General features: G+C 37.0%; 1 protein-coding gene across 2 annotated transcripts in view; it reads left to right on the plus strand.

Moving 5' to 3' along the window:
* The window catches only part of WDR11 (WD repeat domain 11), a 58883-nt gene that overhangs the window by 15228 nt on the left and 22733 nt on the right, over positions 1 to 20922 (plus strand). For both annotated transcript variants that reach the window (XM_059398712.1, XM_059398713.1), the window contains exons 9-15: positions 34 to 137; positions 3359 to 3535; positions 6797 to 6881; positions 11700 to 11806; positions 13896 to 13971; positions 18271 to 18379; positions 20453 to 20577. In XM_059398712.1, coding sequence (XP_059254695.1) covers positions 34 to 137; positions 3359 to 3535; positions 6797 to 6881; positions 11700 to 11806; positions 13896 to 13971; positions 18271 to 18379; positions 20453 to 20577 — 783 coding nt within the window. The remainder of the gene's footprint in view (positions 1 to 33; positions 138 to 3358; positions 3536 to 6796; positions 6882 to 11699; positions 11807 to 13895; positions 13972 to 18270; positions 18380 to 20452; positions 20578 to 20922) is intronic.

Consider the following 20922-nt stretch of genomic DNA (forward strand, 5'->3'; position numbering starts at 1 on the left):
ATGTAAAAACATGTAATTATTATGTCTTTGCAGTAGTTCTGGTGTATCACCTTTATATTCACCCGTGTCTTTCTGTGGAATTCCTGTAGGAGTGCTACAGAATAAGCTCCCAGACCTCTCCTTAGATAATATGATTGGTAAGCTATTTTTTTCCTCTAACATTTATGTTAGGTATTTCTCTTGAAGGGCAAAATTAATAGTTACTGATTTGCAATTATTATAAAGTCAAAGTTAATATCTGAGAAAACTGGATTGTGGGATCATTTTTTTCCTCAATAAATCAGAGGATATGAAATATTTAAGCCAAAAAACATATATTGGCATTACAGTTACTGGTATTAGAAAATGTTCATTCATGAGAGACTCTTGATTTAAATGAAGGAGATGACATTAGGCATGTGAATACTAGATCTGTGCTGTGTCCAGCTATACCCCACTCCTCAGGGCCTTCCTGCAGTCTGGTCCCCGGTCTCAGAACTGAATATGTACTCCTCTTTCTCCCTTTCTGCTACTCCTAATTTAAAATTCAACTCAAGCGTTGCTTTCTTTAGTCTTGTAGCCTGACTTAAATGTTCTTCATTTGCAGTCCCTGATGGTTATCTGTTGTTGGAATGGTGATTCTGTTTGTTTCCTCCAGTGAATTATAAACTCTGTAAGTGTGGGACAGTGTTTGATTGCACTTTGTATCCCTAGCACCCAGCAAAGAGCCTTGTATATTCAAGATGTGCAATGAACATTTATTGAAGGAATAAAGTGACTGAGCAGTATTAGAAAAAGTAATTTTAACATCATGACGTGCATTTTTAAACTTTCGTGTTGGGGATTCAGCAAATTTATTTACAGATAAAATATTGTTTCAGAGGGGCACCTGAGTGGCTCAGTGGGTTAAAGCCTCTGCCTTCGGCTCGGGTCATGATCCCGGGGTGCTGGGATCAAGCCCCACATGGGGCTCTCTGCTCGGCAGGGAGCCTGCTTCCCTCCTTCTCTCTCTGCCTGCCTCTCTGCCTACTTGTGATCTCTGTCTGTCAAATAAATAAGTAAAATCTTTTTTTAAAATTTCATATTAAATTCATATATAAAAAATATATATATTAAAGGAAGAATGAAGATTTGTGATTTCAGATATTGTACAACTAGAAGTTGTAAATATGCCAAGCAATTTTGAAGTCTTAATTCTTTTAAAATTGTGGCCGTGGCTTATAAAGGATTTTCTTTGTCATTATTTGTTCTTTCATAATGTAATTGAAGATCAGTATTATTTTGTTTAAATGCTAGATTCATGATAATACTAGGAAAGGCATTACCTTATTAATCTTAATCATAAATGGCATTTATTGCGTACTTAGTACTGTGTTAAATACTGCACTAAATGCCCTATGTATTACCTTAATAACCCTGCGAAGTAGGTAATATTATTATTTGTTTTATAAAGTAGAAACCGAGATCCAGAGAGATTTAAAAAAACTTGCCCTATACCAGAGAGCCAAGAAAAGGTCGCCCTAATCTTGACCCTCCTTGGCCATGGCCTCTAGTCCTGGCTACTCCACTTTGATCTTAGACAAGACCTCACCTCTTCCAGGCCTTGGTTTTCTTGTGGTTCTTGCCATTTGTAAAATCCATCTGTTCAGTGATATTAACTTGTTTATTTAAAGTTCTTTCTCTTCACCTTCCAGACATAAATCTATATGAGGAAGTTTAGACACATACTTGTTTTGCAAAATTCATTTTATCAGTAATACAGTTTTCTGAGTTAATTGACCTTATCTCCACTTAATATAAAATATTAAAGTGAAAAGAATTATAAACAGTCATGCACAGAACTAATCAGTAATACAGAGCCCATGGGAGTTTGAAATTTCATGCTGTTTAAGTGTCTAAGTGATATAAATTACATTTTTTTAAAAGACAAGAGGATACAGATTGTATACAGTTCCTGACAATGTAGTTGATTTGAAAGCATTAAATAAATAAAGCTCTGTTACTCAAAAACATTTTAATTAAAACTTTTAATTAAACTTCTAATTTGATATTCACGATGTCCTTAGTGATAGTTGAAAGCAATTCAGCTAAATATAGAGGCCTGATTTATATTCATTGGGTACAGCCTACTGCTTTTTAAGGCCTAATCTGCCCTACCTTGTGAATTGCCTGTTATGGAAGAAGTTTGAAGAAAAATGATGGCCATTCCCGGGAGTCCATTCCAAGCTGTGGAGGGTTTGTAAATGTGGTACTTCTCTGTTGAACTCCATGTTCCTTTAGACTCCCATCTTCTGTTATCAAAGATTGACAGCAATCGTATGATATCATGGGATCTTCTTATTTGGATTAAATTGATGGCCATTTTTTTCTGTACATCTTATGAATTTCAAAATACCCGCAGTTTGCCGCAGTATTAAAACAACTTTATAGCCTCAGAAGGTTACAGTATTCACAACCCCATCACTTGCTTATGGTAATTACTGACATTTTTCCCTTTCACGGGTGTGTGTGTGTTGTGGGTACGTACACACTCAGGTATCCTTTATTATGTATTTTTGACGACTATATCCCAGTATTCAAAAATGGTTTATAGGCAGGAAATTTGTGTACCCTTTTTAGTGAACGGTCTGGGTTTTGTTGTACCCACATGTTCACATTTTGTTAGAATGGTTTTACTGAAGCCTTTTAGTTTGAAACTTAATAACCTGAGTATAATCGCTGTATCTGAAAATAATGCCCATTTAAGATTTAACTATCAGCAGTGAACTTATATATTCTTTATATTATGTATTTGTATATTCTTTTTTATGTGTAATTTATGTTACATACATTATTTTGTATGTTATATCATTTTGTATGTTGTTATATTATTTATCTATGAAGTATTTAATTATAAAGCTTAGATTTTGTAATTACATTGACACATTGAAAAGATTTCTGATTAGAAACCTAAATGAGTTCCTTGAGCCTACAGTTGGTGATCACCAGTGTTATGTATGGTTTAGAAAGTGCATTAGATTGAAAAGCGACCCTTTAGAAAGGTGGGTGTTAAGTTGGGAATGAGCTGCAGCGTCCCACTCCCCAGAAGCTGGTCTCTGACCTGGGTCCCCTGATGCGCCTTGTTTGGTGCCTCATACTGGGAACTTTGGCTGACAAAAGTCCCTGAGTTCTGGACAGCAGTCCTCCAGAGTAATCTGTGGTTTGAGGTGGCAGACAGTGCAGTTTCCGTCCGAGAGCCAAGTACAGAGCCATTCTTCAGCTGCGGCCCATGGAGTGCCACCGGATACCTTGTAGACCTGAAAAGGGTTGCCGCTGCAATTTTCTTTACATTTCAGAATACATTGTAATGAGTGTATTTGTACTTTTGCTTACCCCTCAGGACAAAGTGCCATTGCTGGGGAGGAGCATCCCAAAGGCCCCATTCTGCAGGAGGTACACCTCCGCTTCCTGCTGACGGGGCTGCTTTCAGGACTGCCCTCCCCGCAGTTTGCCATCCGTATGTGCCCGCCACTGACCACCAAAAACATCAAGGTGTATCAGCCACTGCTCGCCGTTGGTAAGCATTGGATCTATTCTTAATCCTTCGTGCCTGTTTTATGTTTTAGAAGACATTTAAGTGTGGTAGTGATTAGAAAATCCTTTATTTGAGGATAAGGAGGAAGAGGCCCCATGAAATCATATATATATACTCATCTGAAAATATTTTTCTTCTTTTGTTTTTCTGTCCTTTTAATCCATCCATCTTTTTATTTATTTTTTAAAATTTTTAAAATTTAATTTAATTTAATCTTTTCGTGTGTGTTCCAAAATTCATTGTTTATGCATCACACCCAGTGCTCCATGCAATATGTGCTCTCCTTAATTCCCACCACCAGGCTCACCCAACCCCCCACCTCCCTCCCCTCCAAAACCCTCAGTTTGTTTCTCAGAGTCCACAGTCTCTCATGGTTCGTCTCCCCCTCCGATTTCCCCCAACTCACTTCTCCTCTCCATCTCCCCATGTCCTCCGTGTTATTCCTTATGCTCCACAAGTAAGTGAAACCATAGGATAATTGACTCTCTCTGCTTGACTGACTTCACTCATCACAGTATTAACTCATCCACCTGACACTGGGTGATAGAGACACTGACCACAATGGGTACCTTTCTGAAATGTTAGGACAATAATCTCTGTGTGATGCTAAATCCAGATTCCTTGTGTTTTTTAGTCCTAGTTAGTAGTTTAGTAATAGCAATGTTCTTCATTTGCCAAGAATTGTATATTGAACGTTGTTTAAAATGGCTATGGTCTCTTTAAGATTTGCCTTTTGGGTTGAAATTACATAGTTTTATATTTTTGATAGAAAATTGGTCTTGGTTTCAACCTCCTGTCACATTAATTTCATAATAATGTGAGTAATCTTATCTCCTTCATAGATAAAAAAACAAATTTTATTTGCTATTATGTACAGAAGGTTAAAATGGATTTCTCAAAAATTTCAAAAAGTAGTATATTCATTTGAAATTGTCAACATTTTTTCTTAAGATGCTGTTCGTTGGCTTCTGGCTTTCTCTCTAGGTCTATAACATGGTTTTTGTTTTGTTTTGTTTTGTTTTTTCCTAAAATGAAAGCCTCATCCACATTTATTTTGTTGCTAGTAGGTCTTAGTTAGCTAACGGCCTACTCATGAGTACTAAAGGCTCATTTGACTAATCGGTTTTGGCAATATTCTGATTTTCCCAGTTTTTCCATTACTGTCTTCTGAATGTAGTTTGCATTTTAAAGTTTGGTAGTCTGTGTGTACATGTGTCCAGATTTATATAAAAGCAGATAAATATTTAGTTTTTGCTTTAGAAACTATTGACTTATATTAAACCTCTTAGAGAAATTTTAATTGAAATTTGCTAATGTACATTATAGTACATGTATATACAGTGTCCGTATACATAAATTGTCAGTTAGGATTTTGTCAGTTTCTTGGAGAAAAGTACTTCTTGCCATAGCTAGATAATTGAGAGCTAAGTCAGGGTCTGAGATTTCTGTTGTAGAATAAGCTGTATTTTACTTGTATGATGATCAAGTCATTTATTGAATTTAGTATAATCACAAAGTAAAAAGAAAAAATATAAAATTAGTTCCTAAATTTTTGCACTCACGAGGGCAAAGAGTCAGAGTTCCACTATGGAATTACTGCTCCTTGTAGAGCCCCTAGAATATTAGATCATAGGTTCAGCATCATTAAAACCTACAGAATGTAGGGGCACTTGGGTGGCTCAGTTGTTTAAGCATCTGACTCTTGATTTTAGGTTAAGTCATGATCTCACTGTCATGGAATCGAGCCCTGCATAGAGCTCTGTGCTGTTCATAAAACCTGCTTAAGATTCTCTTTACTTGGGGCACCTGGATGGCTCAGTTGGTTAAGCATCTTCCTTCAGCTGGGGTCATGGTTCCTGAGATCGAGACTGCATTGGGAATCCCTGCTCAGCGGGGAGCCTGCTTCTCCCTCTACCTCTGCTTGTGCTCTCTCACTCTCTCTGTCAAATAATAAAATACTGAAAAAACTTCTCTCTCCTTCTCCCTCTACCCCTTCCTTCCAGCCCCCCCCCAGTTGTGCAAGTGTGCAAACATGCACGCATGCTGTCTTTCAAAAAAAACTCCCAAAAACCAACCCCCTCAAAAAGCAAAAAGCTTGCAGAATGCAAAAATAATTTTATTATGATGATCTGTTAATTGAAAAGTTTTAGTAATTCTTTAGATATTGTCTCAGTAATAGAAGGTATTACTGTGGAATAGATGATAAATGTAAACAAGTCTAATACTGTATTTTTCTAGAATAGTTCTGTAAAATATTTAATAAAGCATTTAGCAGCAGGTACGCTAAAATTGAAACTTGCCTAGTGTTTTTATTTCTATTACTATTCTATCATTTCTACATTCTGTCATTCTGCGTGAATCCATTCATTTTTTTAAAGTCATGTGCAGTGAGAAAGTGATTGTCCAAGCAATTATATCGTTCCCTTTCTTGCTTAACTTATAAAAACATTTTGAAGACTAAAACATTACTTTTCCAAGAATGGCCGTGTTCCTCCAGATTAAATTATAGACACACACTCTACCTGAGGCCATGAAAAGCTTTAGACATAAAATAACTACAAACTGAATTACAACAATAATAGAAATAGTGATAAAAATGTGCTTAGTTTGTGCCAGGTACTATAGTAAATGTTTGAACTGTGTCTTCTCATTTACTCTTCAGCAAGTAGATTTTCTATTATTCCCATGTTAAAGGAATTAAAAACACAGATTTAGTGTTGGCAAGTAATTTGTACGAGTGTAAGACAGAGCTAGAGCTTAAACTCAGGCTAGTTTAACTGCAAAATCCATAGCTAACCACCACACTTGTCCATCTCTATGATTTCTAGAATATGAAGACAAAACAAAAATCTTTGGAAAGAAAAACAGAAAAGATCTGGTTTCTGAGTTCTGCTGAGGACTGAGGACTTGCTGTTGTAAACATTCAAAATCTGAAAAAGTAGAAGTTCCCATGTGTGAAAAAGCTTATTAGCAAAGTGCTTCTTCAGATTTTATGTGTATTGAGTTAGATGTTGAAGTCTTTCATAAAAATCTATCCCTGGATTTAGGAAGATCTCAGAGCACATGAGATTAGGCCCATTTTTGAAAAGAGAGTAGACCAGAGAAATTGACTCTTAACACATAGCTTGAGTCCCTTTTGTAAAAGATACATTTATAAAATTATTAAAATCCTGAGAAAAGACTTTTTGGAAAGATCTGGAACTACGGCTTGAGTAATTCTATTCTCTCACATCGTTTCGATAGGTACAAGTAACGGTTCTGTCCTGGTGTACCACCTCACCAGTGGGCTGCTGCATAAGGAGTTAAGTGTCCACTCCTGTGAAGTCAAGTGAGTATGCATTGTGACGTTGAGATCACAAACAAAGCATACTGAAAAGAAGTTCGGGACACTTTTCTACATTGAATATTATGCAGTGGTGATTATTTGCCTCAAAGTTTTGAATAATAAATATTCACATTTAAGTAATGGTTATGTTATTGAAGGCTGAACACTAATTGTTTGCTTTGTAAAAGGATATCGTGCAGTGGAAAATTTTGTCTGACTTCTGTTGCGGCATCTGATTGTGGAGGATATTTTCTCACTGGCTGTCCCTGCGTTCCTTTGTTCAGATGGATGTAGCTTGTTTTTCATTTCTATAAAGATCCATTGGTAGGACTATTCCTGACAAATTTGAATGAAGTCATGTTAATTATTAACTAATCTCATTTGTTTTTTGTTTAAGCACCATGAGAAAAGAACCCAACTGGATAGCATTTCTAGTTTCATTTTGAGGTGTTGTGTTTGATGAGTGCTGTGCGATCAGAGGGAGCTGAGGGGAAAAGTTGCTTGGTTTTGAAGCACATGCGTCTCCACAGCATTATTTTGTTCATGGCGGGGCTGCCCCCCCCTTCCTTTGTTCTAGTCATGGTTGATTGTGAAGTTACATGTGATAACACAAATTTATTACATCTCCCATATTTTTGGATGATCTTTTAACAAATGTACAAGAAAGGCCATTTTCTCTCCTCTGAACGTTATATAATCACAGGTCTATGCACATGTTAAAATTCGTAGTTAATCCTTCCTACATACTTTATTCTGAGTAATTGTATTTTCTGGATGGGGAAAGGTTAACCCTTTAAGTATGACAACTGATTGTGATGGAATTTCCAGAAGAGTCTACATTGCCTTATTCTGTCAAGTACATTGTTTGTGGTGCAGCCCAGGTAGCTGTTGGTCTCCACCTCCTGCTGAGCCCTCCAGTAGCTCTCTGAGTACTTCTGCGTGGCGTCCTAATGTCTTCAGAGTCACTAGTCCCCTGGGTGCAGTGACAGAGGTCTGTTTGGGCCATCTCAGACTGTTCATCTTTCTCTTCCTCCATGAGACCCTTCTGCCACTGCTGCTACCTGCTGTCTCCCTTTCTTTCCTGTCTACATTGCTTTTCTTTTCTTTTTTTTTTTTTTTTATTTTTTAAGATTTATTTATTTATTTGACGCAGAGAGAGAGAGAGAGATCATGATTAGGCAGAGAGGCAGGCAGAGAAAGGGGAAGCAGGCTCCCTGCTGAGCAGAGAGCCTGATATAGGGCTCATTCCAGGATTCTGGGATCTTGACCTGAGCCGAAGACAGAGGCTTAACCCACTGAGCCACCCAGGTCCTCTACATTGCTTTTCTTAACATTTCCTTTCACCCTTGGCTTAGTGTATAGTGTTTGCTTTTGTGGCCAACACCCACCAGTCAAATTCTTCATTTAGTCAGTACTTATTCCAGGGACGTGTTAAGTGTTAATACTTTACATGACCATTTCTTTGACTCCCCACTTCTCTATGTGGTAGGCACTATTTTTATTCCCAATTTATAGAAGAAACTCAGTATTGTAATCTGTGAAATTTAATCTGGGCCTTTCAGGCATCAGAACTGACCTTTCTACTTAAAGTGCATGTGCTCTATCTCCAGCTAAAAAAATGCACCTCAGGCACATTTTGGCAATAAAATGAAAATGTTGATTGAGCCAGGATTCATGCTAGAAATTTATACCTGCTTCTGGAAAATCAAGTACATTTTCATTTTTTTCTGAACACTGAAGTCTTTAATAAAGACTCAATAGCGAGTTTATCAGCAAGCTATTAGTTTTAAATAAGATTTGTTTTCCTGGAACATTCAGATGGTAGATGTCACTAAATACATGACTTACACATGCTGTGATAATATTTGTTATTGAGTAATACTTGAAATTATAGTGTTACTTGGGATACGAAATAATGGATATACTACAAAGGCTGATGTTGTGAATGATCACACAAATGTGCTCCATTTTTTTATGTGAATTTTCCCTCTTAATTACCATTTTGAAGATAATTCACATTTTATATTCAGAGATGATGCCCAAGAGGATGTTAAAATCCTGCCGTCTTTGTGTTTCAATTAATGTGATTATAATATTACAATTAAAAGCCATTACGAAAATTTCACAGATGTGTCATAAAAATTGCTGAACTTATTAGCAATAAACCCAACATATTCTAGATTTTCATACACAAATTTAAGGTCAACTTTTTAAAAAGTTGCTTTTACTTTGTACTAAACATGTTTTTTAAAGATCACTTACATACTTGAATCTTATGCGTATACATGGGCAGGGACTGCCTAACTGCAGCTGGTTTTGCTGTGGGTTGTTTTCAGAATCATGGTGCTTTAGCCAGTTTGATGTTACAAATACATACTGAGCAGCTTCTGTATTCCTGTAAACAAAACCTTTGATGCTTATAATCCAGTGGAAGATACCAAGGAATAAATAAATGGTATGTGGAGGTTTTCTTAGATTATTAGACTTTTTTAGATTATTAGTTTATGTCTTGTTCAGTAGGCTAAATTTACAATAATAAAGCACAATGTTCTTTTCAGTGTCAAACTTACTAAAATAGCAGTTTTCAGGGCTATCAGAACATTGACTGACTCAGTATTGCTTTTAGTAAATTGATTTGTGCAAAGTATAATAATCTCGGTTTTGTCTATAAATTTGCCGAGGTTATTTTCATAGAATTATAGAACTTCAAGGCCTTCCAGAGGTGGGTGCTTCCTGCAGCCCCCCAGGGTGGAGAAGTAGCATCTACAGCAGCCCCAGGAGAAATCAGCAGGGCCAGCCTGGGAACCTGTAGGAGTCAGAACCACAAATGCCTGCTGACAGTCTACGCTTATGGTTGTTCACTAGTTAAGAATCCAGCAGAGCGATCCTATATCGAGTCCTAAAATGAGCTGCTGTGATCACAAGTTTTTTGATAGATCTCAGTGTGTAGGTAAACCCAGACAATAGCTTTCTAATTCTGAGAGCCCTGGGTGAGTGCTGTGTTTGATGAGAGTTTTCATTCTTTTCTATAGAGGGATAATCCCACCCTTATTTAATCTTCTTTGAAGTCCGACTTGACTTTTATTTTCTTCAAGTCGATCAGTAGGACTCAGATAGGGAAACCGCTGCTGGAATCTGCTCGAAGACGGCATGCTAATAGTGCCGCACTACACATAAAAGCCACTCCACGTTCTGTTCTGTGCTCTGACCTTAGCAACGGGGATGCCTTTGTCTTACAGGCAGGGGGAAAGCAGGCTGAGTATGTGCGACACTAGAAATCATAAGGAGGAGTGCAAGGCTTTGCTCGGACATCATTCATTAAATCCAACCGAGTTTATTAAGTGCCTTTCACGTGCTGGAGAAGCATGATGTGGTACCTTCCTTCAAAGAGAATGCAGCCCAGTGTAGTGTTTCTCAGCCACACTATTTCCGCATGCTTTTTAGGCAACACCCTGCTTGCCCTTTGGGTCTCAGTGGGCCTCAGAGGCCAGATTTTGTGCTACTCTTACAAGTCCTGATTGAACTCTGTACCGGTGCTTTTGTAATAGGGAGTCCAGGACGCACTGGTGTAATGCCTTTTTTCTGCTAGATCATAAGCTGCAGAAGGATAGCAGTCAAATTGTTCACAGTGGTAGTCCTGGAGCCTTGCGCAGTCATGGGTATACAGTAGGTACTTCCCAGACAGATTTTTTTTTTTTAAAGATTTTATTCATCTATTTGACTGAGATCACAAGTAGGCAGAGAGGCAGGCAGAGAGAGGGAAGCAGGCTCCTTGCCGAGCAGAGAGCCGGATGCGGGACTCGATCCCAGGACTCCGAGACCATGACCTGAGCCGAAGGCAGAGGCTTAACCCACTGAGCCACCCAGGCGCCCCCCCAGATAGATTTTTAGAAATAATGAAGAATGGGTGGCGGGGATTCTTAGTGTCCAGAGATCCTGGCGTCACTGTGTAGAGCATAGGTGTGCAGATCAGCAGCTATAAGTCTTGGAGAGTATGTCTTGGGTTTCTGTGGGTACACAGATCTGACTGACGCTGCCAGACTTACATAGAGAGCACAGTGCAGAATGATTTTGTACAGTGTTCTCCTTTTTGTTTTGACTCTGATCAAACTGATGGTCGGTTTATCCTGTGTCTCTTTCTCTGCCCCCACCCACCGCCCCCGGCCTCGGTTCTCCACAAGCCATGGTGGTAGCACGTAGTTAACGTCAGCGGGAGAAACTGCAGACTGACTTGCTATCAGTCCTCATGAAGGAGACTCGCATCCGGCTGATAGGTTGCTTGCTGTCTTGTCATCATTTCTTTGAGATTTTTCTTTTGTGCTTTTCTCTAATTAAGACACCATTTTGAATGGTCAGCCACTTCCAAATCTCATTGCTCAGTTTGAATTGTTTACTTCAGGAATTTCTCCCTCCTAACCAAATAGGAAATTTGATAAATTCCTCAGTGTACCCATCTTTAAGCAGTCGGGCTCAGAATATTTTAATACCACTTTTTCTTAAGGAATGGAATTCTTGAACACTACTGCAACATGTGACTCTCTTCTCTGCCAGATTTTGATCGTCATGTTAATGCTGCTGTGAATCCTGGCAACTAAACTCTCTCGCCCCCCATTACATGTGGAGATAAAGTGGTTTGAATTAGAAATAATTTCATGTATATATTGGAAACATATGGTAATTTAGTCTCAAATGAAAGGTCATATTGATATTCTTAATTAACTTGTATAATAGAATTTAGATCGTAGGGAAAACTTATTTTTCAAATAAGTTGCTCAGAAAAAAAGGGTATTTGACTGAACTCTACTTAATTTCTCACTTTAGGGGTATCGAATGGACAAGTTTGACTGGTTTTCTTTCCTTTGCTACTTCAACACCGAACAATATGGGATTAGTGAGAAATGAACTTCAGCTGGTGGATCTTCCCACAGGTTTGTGTATTTAGGCTACTAAAAGATTGGAAAGGGTTTGCCATATTGGTCAAAGATGTTGCTATGTATAGAATGTATTCCAGAAAACTTTCTTTCAACTTGGAAGGTTTTTTTTAGATCTTCTTTGTATATTCATTTTGTTGTTGTTTTTCTGAAATATTTGCCCTGAAAAGAATCCTGGTGGTGGTTTGTATGCACATTATGTAAACCCGAGTGCGTGGCAAGTCGAGTACCATAAGCCTCAACAGACAGATTCATAAGTACGTAGGGTATCACTTCTAAGTACATTGTTACAGATAACCAGAAGCATGGTTTTTACACAAATCTTTGTGGTAGGCTTTGTTAGATTTCTCTTCTAAAACTTTTGGCCTTTGTTAGGAAAACCTTTATAAATTTTTAAGTAAGGACTGTCTTTAAGAGCTCTTAAAACTTTTGATAGTCTCTGTCTAAAGAGGGAAAGAGCTTAGAGACTTTCCAGGAGGAGGCATTCCAGTAAAGTAACTTGTTCAGAATTGTTTAAAAACCTACAACTCAATGAATTTCAAAACGAACTTTGAGATAGAATAAGGTGAGAGTTTCAAATTATTTTATGACACCTACATGACTTCAAATAGAATTTGTAACAAAATTGTAGTGAGTTTCTTTAAAATGGTGTAGCAATAAGAATATATGTAGATAGTTTGAATCCTAGGATATATGTGTGTGTGCACGTGTGTGTAGTAAATCAAATTATTTTCTCAATATGTATTTCCAATATATGGTTGTTCTTATTTACTGAGTATGTCACTAAACCTCAAGAATTAACCCCACTGAAATCAGTCCAGTGTTGTTCTGGTCTCATTGGAAGTGACCTGCCCTGTATTGGGGTCTCTCTGATGACATGGTAGCCCAGGGGCAAACTGCTGTTTTCTAGTATCATTCACTTCAAAATTTAAAAAAAAAAAAAAAATCCTTTTTATTTTTTCCAATCAGCTCAGACCTGTTAGATAACTTAAAATCTTTCTTTAACAGATTTATTTTTGAGCAACAAATTTGTAAACCATAGTTATTAACTTGCTTAACTTAAGTTAAATTAACTTGCTTAATATTTGAGTTCATAGGTTATAGACTTTTCTAGCCTGTCTTACAAGGATGTTCAGGAAAGGATGCGGGTGTTTGGCAAGGCCCCATTCGACAGCACTGTGGAGTGGGGAGGCGTGACTCAACCCCACTGAACTGAACGTGCTTTCTTTTGCATCATGTAAATAAAAATGCGGGAAAAGTTACAAAAATGTATTTGTTCAGACGTAAAGTAGAATTTGCCTTTTTTAATTAGAGAAGACCGTTTAGCTTCTTTGGTAGTTAGCTAATTCTTATCATTCCCTAGTTTCAGTCTGTGGAGACCTTTTGATAGGAACAGGTCAAAAGTATTTCAGTTGAGCAATTTGTACCTGGGAGAGAAAATCTTAAATATCTGTTTAAAGTGGGGCACCTGGGTGGCTCAGTGGGTTAAAGCCTCTGCCTTTGGCTTGGGTCATGATCCCAGGGTCCTGGGATCGAGCCCGCATCGGCTCTCTGCTCAGCAGGGAGCCTGCTTCCTCCTCTCTCTCTCTGCCTACTTGTAATCTCTGTCTGTCAAATAAATAAATAAATATTTTTAAAAAAAATATCTGTTTAAAGAGTGTTTTCCCTGCTGGTTAGTATTTATGAGCATGAGAGTGTTTCTGTCACTTTAAATATAGCAGTCGTTTCCCAGTAGACCATTTCTTTACCATAGATGTATTGAAACTCTGGAAATTGGTGTTTTTGAATTTCTAAAATATAACTATTTGAAAGAAACCACTGAAAATATTCAAGAAACTCTGTAACAAAGGAAGATAGCATTTTATAAGAGATATTTGAATACAAGTAGTATATTATTGGTCTTCGAGGATGATGCTTTTGAGAATACGTTTTGAATTTAGATAACTTGAAAGAGCTTAGAAGCAAGTAGAAGAATGAATGGGAGAGTAGAGGCAGCACTGGTCAGATTCCTTTGGTGTGTATAGCTTTTTGTGTCTTAGATGTTTCATCTGATATTTTACATTTTCTTTAATATTTGCAATTAAAGGTAGGAGCATTGCTTTTCGCGGTGAACGAGGCAATGATGAATCACCCATCGAAATGATTAAAGTATCTCATTTGAAGTAAGTGTGAATCAAAAAGAAATCTGTGGTGTTACCACAATAGAACCTTAAGGATATTTTTTAATCTTTAAGAAAGTAAGACTGTGCTAGAATGCATATAGAATTTCTTAGTGACAGTAAATGGTGCTTTGCAGCCATTCCCAAGAAAATACTTTGATCACAAAATTAAACTGCTATTGCTTTTAATTACTACTTTTTAGAAAGATGAGATAACTTTCGTATGAATCTTAATATTATACTGGGTGTGGTGCATAAACAGTGAATTTTGGAACCCTGAAAAGAAACAAAATAAAATGAAAAAAAAAATTTCATTATATTGGTAAAACCAGTAATGCTGTTTCATTCTACTATAGCAGTAGGAATATAAATGCCTGTCACCAAGAAGATTTGTTATCTAGTGAAATTCATATGCATTTCTATCTCAACATGGGTTTGTTGAATCAAGGAACTGATTTTCTTTGTTTATAATTTAGACCTATTTTAATTTCAGTAAGTTTCTGAGTTTTTCATTCCAAGGGAAAATACATGTAAAGCACGATTATTAAACAGAGACTGGATGAAAACCAATTGGAAGAACAAAGAAGGAAGGAGTAAGCTCTAAAAGAGTTTTCACAATTGCTTTAGCTTTTCTAGGATCTTTGCATTTCCATATAAATTTTAGAATTAGTTTATCAGTTTTACCAAAAAAGCTTCCTGGGGTTTTGAATCCATAGACCAATGTGGGAAAGAATTGATGCCTTAACAAGTGTTGTGATTTGTGAACATGGTGTATTGTTCCACCTATTTAGGGATTTAATGCCTTTCAGTAATTATTTCTTCATTGTCATTTGGTAATTATTTTTTGTTTTTTTTTTCTTCAGTGCTATTATACATGTATTTTTTCCTTTTTAAAATTTCAATTACCAATTACTCATTACTGGTATACTGAAATAGTTAATTTTTCGGTATTGACCTCATGACCATGCTAACTTAATTATTATTTCTAATTGCATTTTTCTTGATTTTTTAGTATCTTCTCTATAGACATACCATGTTGTCTGCCAGTAAAGACTCTTCTACATCTCTGTTTTCTAGACAGTAGGCCTTTTTCCCCTTGCTGTGCTATACTGAGTAGGATCACCAGTACAATGTTGAATAGAGCTGATGAGAACTGACATCTTTGTTCTATTCCTGGATCTTACTGCAAAAGTGTTGAGTCTTTGAACATTAAATATGTCCGTAGATTTTTTTGTAGGTGACTTTTTATTACGTTGAGGAAGTTTTCTATACCTAGTTCACTGAAACTTTGTATCGTTGAATAGCTGATAGATTTTGTCAGATGCTTTTTCTGCATTTAGGGACATCCTCATAATGATGGATTTTTGTTTAAGGTTGCCTAATGGGGTGAATTACATTGACCGATTTTTTGTATGTTAAACCAGCTTTCCATCCCTTGCATAAGTTCTTCTTGGTGATGATATATTACTAGATATGATTTGCTGATATTTTATTAGATCTGTGCTCATTAAGCATATTGATCCAGTTTTCATGTAATATCCTTGTCTGGCTTTGGAATCAGAGTAATGTTGACTTTGTAAAATGAGTTGTGAAATATTCCCTCCTCTTCTTTTTTTTTATGGAGGAGTTTGTGTAGAATTGGTATTATACCTTATTGAAATAGGAAGAATTCACCAGTGAACCTACCTGGGCCTAGAACTTGCTTTGTGGAACAGTTTTTAAGTGCGTACTCAGTTCTTTCATAGCTGCAGGACTATTAAGGTTTGGTTGGTTGGTTTCACTGAGTTTCGTTAGTGTCTTTCAAGTAATCTGTCCATTTCATCAGAATTGTTGAATTTATTGATTAAAAACTTGTTCATGGTATTCTCTTAATCTTTTAAGGTCAGTTTCATCTGACCTTATTTTATTATATTTTATTTCTCATATCAGTAAATTATATTGGTCAGTTTTGTTGATTTTTTCAAAGAAACTCTTTTAGTTTCTCTCATTTTTCTTTATGGTTTTCTATTTTCTTTTCATTGAATGCCATAGGTGTCTTTTTTTCTTTTTCTTGCTTACTTCTGGTTTAATATGTTTTTCTTTTTCTAGTTTCTTAAGATAGAACTTTAGATGATTGAATTAGGCTTTTCTTTAAAATTTAATATAAGCACTTAATGTCACATAAGCACTACTCTTTGTACCTACATGTTTTGATATGGTGAGTTTTCATTTTAATTCACTTTATAATAATTTTAAATTTTCATGAAATATTTATAGATACTTTGTTTAATTTCAAAATGTTTAGGGGTTTTCCAGATACCTTTCTGTTAATTTATGGTTTCCATTAGAGTCAGAGAGCATATTTTATGTTATTTTTGTCCTTTTAAATTTAAAGTGATTGTTATATGGCCCAGACTGTAGTCTTAGTGAATGTTCCATATGCACTGGTAAAGATTGTGTATTCTGCTGTTAGTGATTAGAATATTTCATAATTGTCAGTTCAGATCGGTTGGTAGTTATTCAGATCTCATATTCATACTGATTTTCTGCCTGCTTTCCTGTCTATTACTGAATGATGAGTGTTGAAATTAACTTTATTCTGGGCTTCATTTGAAGAGCTCATGTTCTTGCTTTGGGTATTTTAAAGCTCTTTTATTAGGTATGTACATATCTGGTATTGTTATGTCCTTTAGATTGACTTCTTTATCATTGTGAAATATCCTCTTTATTTTTGGTACTGTTCTTTATTCAGGAGTAAGTTGGATTTGTCTAATTTGTATAGCCATTCAGCTTTCTTTGGATTAGTGTTTGCATAGTACATCTTTTTCTTACCTTTTACTTGTGTCTGATCTATGTCTTCACATTTAAAGTTGGTATCTTCTAGAAGGCATGTAGTTGGGGCTTGTTTTCCTATTTGGTCATCTGTGTTTCAAATTGTAGTGTTTAAACTATTCATGGTGAGTATAATTATCAGTGTGGCTTATATTTAAATCTACCATCTTGCTAGTTATTTTCTTTAATTTAAAATGAATTAATAAGCATAGTTTTTAATTTATTAGACTTAATTTCTAATATGCAAAATGTCAGTTGTTATAAACCACATAAACAAAAGTTCTTTGGGGGAGGTCCTCAGTAATTTTTAAAAATGTGAAAGAGTTTTGAGATTACAGGGTTTGAGAGTTGCTCAAATCATTTGGATTCCAGTCTCTTCTGTTTCCAGTCAGTCTTGACTTTACACACACCTGCTATGTTAATACCTCGAAAGCAACTGAGCACTTTATCCCGCCTACTTTACAACCTTCAGTGATCCACTGTTCTCTGCAGAGTGAATCTCTGCACAACCTAGCATGGCATATTCATAATGCGATCCCAAATTCACACTTCGATCTTCTTTCTCATGGTGAATGCTCTTACATGCTCTACATTTTCAGGTAGCAGGTTCCCCCACTCTGTGTCCTTTCTTGTCTTGGCCATTTGTCACATTTGTAACTCTGCCTAGAATGCCATTGCCCAGTTGTCAAAATAAATCTCCTCTTTCGTAGTGAATCTTTGTAGCATTTACCGGATTCTGTCTTACATTAGTTATTTACGTATAAGCCATTAGATTCCTTTATGTTAGCTTTAATAAAAAATGTAACATACTGCCTTTGTATAATCCATAATGATAGAATAAAATTCTTTCATGTGTGCTATTCCCTCCCTTTTTTTATTCTTAGAGCATTTAGTGAGGGAGTAAGACAGATGTTATGAACACCATTATAAAAATAAGTAGAATAAAACTCAAAAAGATTACGTGGTTTATCTGAGGCCACATAATTATCAAGTGGCAGACTTTGTCCTGAGTGAGAGAACCTAAGGCCTTTGGTACACTGAGGATATAGGGATCTTCCTGCTCAGTCACATTTCCTTGGTGTCAGCATGATAGGAACTTTGTGAAAACCTTTATCTTCTCATTTAATTTTTACCAGAACCTGCACACCAATCCATTGGGATAGATAGTGGTGTTCTCATGTCATGTATGAGAAAATGAAGCCCTGGGACAGTTACTGTAAATTGATAAATTTACAGTGAAATGTGGACTTGTGCCTTTTCTCATTTTTCTTACCTGGCTCCTTGCTTAATTGTGGCTCTATGGCTCTCAAAGGTCGTCTTAGGGTTTTACCTTCTTAATGACTATTAATAATGAGAACTAAATATTAATTTATATGGTCTGTGTTTAGAATAAATCATGTGACTTTTCTGATTTACTTAACTGTTTATTTATATTACTTATGGCAAAAATTTTGCAAAAGGGGGTGTATTTAATAATGTTGTTTATTTTAGGCAGTATTTGGCAGTTGTATTCAAAGATAAACCCCTGGAGTTATGGGATGTGAGGACTTGTACCATTCTTAGAGAAATGTCCAAAAACTTCCCTGCAGTAACTGCTTTGGTAAGTTACAACTGAACAACTAGTGTATCTAGGCATGTTCGTATGTGGTGAATATTTTTCTTTAGCTTGAGTTGAAATCATTATTATCATTTATTTCCTTGCTAAAAATGTGTGTTGAGAGAAAGAAGATGATCTAAGTACCTGGTGATAACCCTTATTTTCTTGGATGGGTTAAGCAAATATTGCATTAGTGCGATTCCAGTTAAGCTTTTACTTCGATATTTTAAGGAACATGATAAACATATGCATGTTTAAACATGATAATCATAAAAAGATTTGTGAAAGAATAAAGGTCATAAGAGCTACCTCAACCTTAAAAAAAAGGAGAGGACAATACTGAGAAAATGGTCTCACTTTATGGAGAAAAATACTGGATCTCTACCTAATACCATATTCAGAAGTGGGCTCCATGGGATTAAAGACCTAAATGTAAAAATATAAAGCTATATAATTAATATAGTAAAAAATAGGAGATATTTTTCTGTTCTGGAGCAGGAAAGGACATTAGAAGCTCAAACCAAATGGCAAAAAAAGAAAAAATGTATTTGATTAATCAATATTGATGCTTTCTATTCAATGAAGGACCCCAATGTCAAAGTTAAATAGAGAAGACAAGTTGAGGACACCTGGATGATTCAGTCAGTTAAGCGCCTGCCTTTGGCTCAGGTCATGATGCCACAGTCATGGGATCAAGTCCCACATCACAGTCCCTGCTCAGCGGGGAACCTGCTTCTCCTTCTCCCACTGCCTGCTGTTCTGCCTACTTGTGCACGCTATCAAATTAATTAATTAATTAATTCAGTCTCTTTTAAAAAAGAGAGAGAAGACAAGTTGGAAAAAGAAATTTGCCAATATCTGAAACCAGCAAAGGACTAATCCCTATAGGGAGTTAGGATTATGGGAACTCCTGCACATACACAGTGAAAAGACCAACCCCAGTAGAAAGAGGGCCCAAGTACACGAACAGTTCGCGAATGGTGGAGAAACCTAAAAGGCCAACAAGGATATGAAGAAATAGTCAAACTCAGCAGTTTTTAGAGATGGGCAAAATAAAATAACCATAAAATAACTAGGATGTAACTTTGAAACTAACAGAAACTGGGAAGCCAGATAGCATCAGATGAGGGTTTAGTGCAGGTAGATGAGGTAGTAGAGGGTGTAGTGCAGGCTGCAGGAATCGTTATGCACTGCGGGGAGGAATACAGACTGGTGAGGTGCTCTGCAGAGCAGACTGACAGCGCCTGGGCAAACAGACATCCCCTGGGCGCCAGCTCTTTAGCCCCTGGTCCCAAAGGAGCTTCCAAGGGGCTATTGACTGCAGTGTTGTTTGTCCAAGAGTTTGGAGGCGATCAAGGTGTTCTCTGCTGGGAGAACAGGTAGACTACAGGCTGGCGGATGCTCTTGCAGTGTTCGGTAGCAGACACAAGCAACAGAGATGGGCCTGCCCCTGTGCTGAATGAAAAGAGTTAGAGACGGTGGGATATGAGGAAGCCTTATTTATGTAAGTTACGAATACAGGCATGTAAAATAACTACTGGGAAGAGTTGATGCATATGAGAGGATGTTAGATTGAATGCATTAGAATGGGAGGGAAGATAAAAGAATAAATCAATCAAGTGAGAGATATGAGATGCCTCTGGAGGACAGTGAGCCGTGGTTGGAGGAATGTGATCATCTCACCCTGTGCACCTATGGGGGACGGCTAGAGATAGGGAAGAGAAGATACCATAATTGCATTTATTATTTTTGTTTTGTAAAAAAGAAACCAAAAAACAAGGCATCAAAAAGTTAGAGCTTTTGGAAGTTTGTCATTAAACTCTTCTACCTTAAGCTCTCATTAAAGATTAGAAGTAGAAGGAGGTGGAGGGTAGAGTATTAAAATCTGCCTTAAGCACTAATTAAAATGCATTTGTGCAGCCTTTCTATAAATAGATAAAACCTAAGAACAAATTATAAATTCTTGTGCAGTAATAAGTGATGCCAAGCAGTGGCGAGAATGCCCAGCTGTTCTGGAAAGACTGTTGGACAGGAGTAAACTGAGCACTTGTAGGTGTGCCTATCTTTGCTTCTCAGGAGTGGTCCCCATCTCACAACTTGAAGAGCCTGAGAAAGAAACAATTGGCCACCCGAGAGGCCATGGCCCGCCAGACTGTGGTGTCAGACACAGAGCTGAGCATCGTGGAGTCCTCCGTAATCAGGTGCGGTGTGCTGGTTCCTGCCTCTCTCATTCGTGATACCAGTGTCCTTGTGGGGAACTTGCCAAGTGCCATCCAAAGGCATCAGTAGTACCTTGTATTTCAGTCCATACCTGGACAACTGAAGAGCTAATTTTATTATTTCACTGCTTAGCGCAGTCAGTAATGTGTACAGTAATAACCTCATGTCAGCGTCCATTAACAAGCATGACTATTCTTACTACCCTTCTGTTCCCTAAACTTCAGCTTCTGGAATTCAAATGAATGTTGCGTGAACATCCAGGTAGATCATATTGTCATTTAGACACAAAAGCAAATGTGTAGCAAAAGCTAGATTTACATGGACTG

This window comes from Mustela nigripes, chromosome 4, assembly GCF_022355385.1.
Source record: "Mustela nigripes isolate SB6536 chromosome 4, MUSNIG.SB6536, whole genome shotgun sequence".
In the NCBI taxonomy this organism is placed as follows: domain Eukaryota; kingdom Metazoa; phylum Chordata; class Mammalia; order Carnivora; family Mustelidae; genus Mustela; species Mustela nigripes.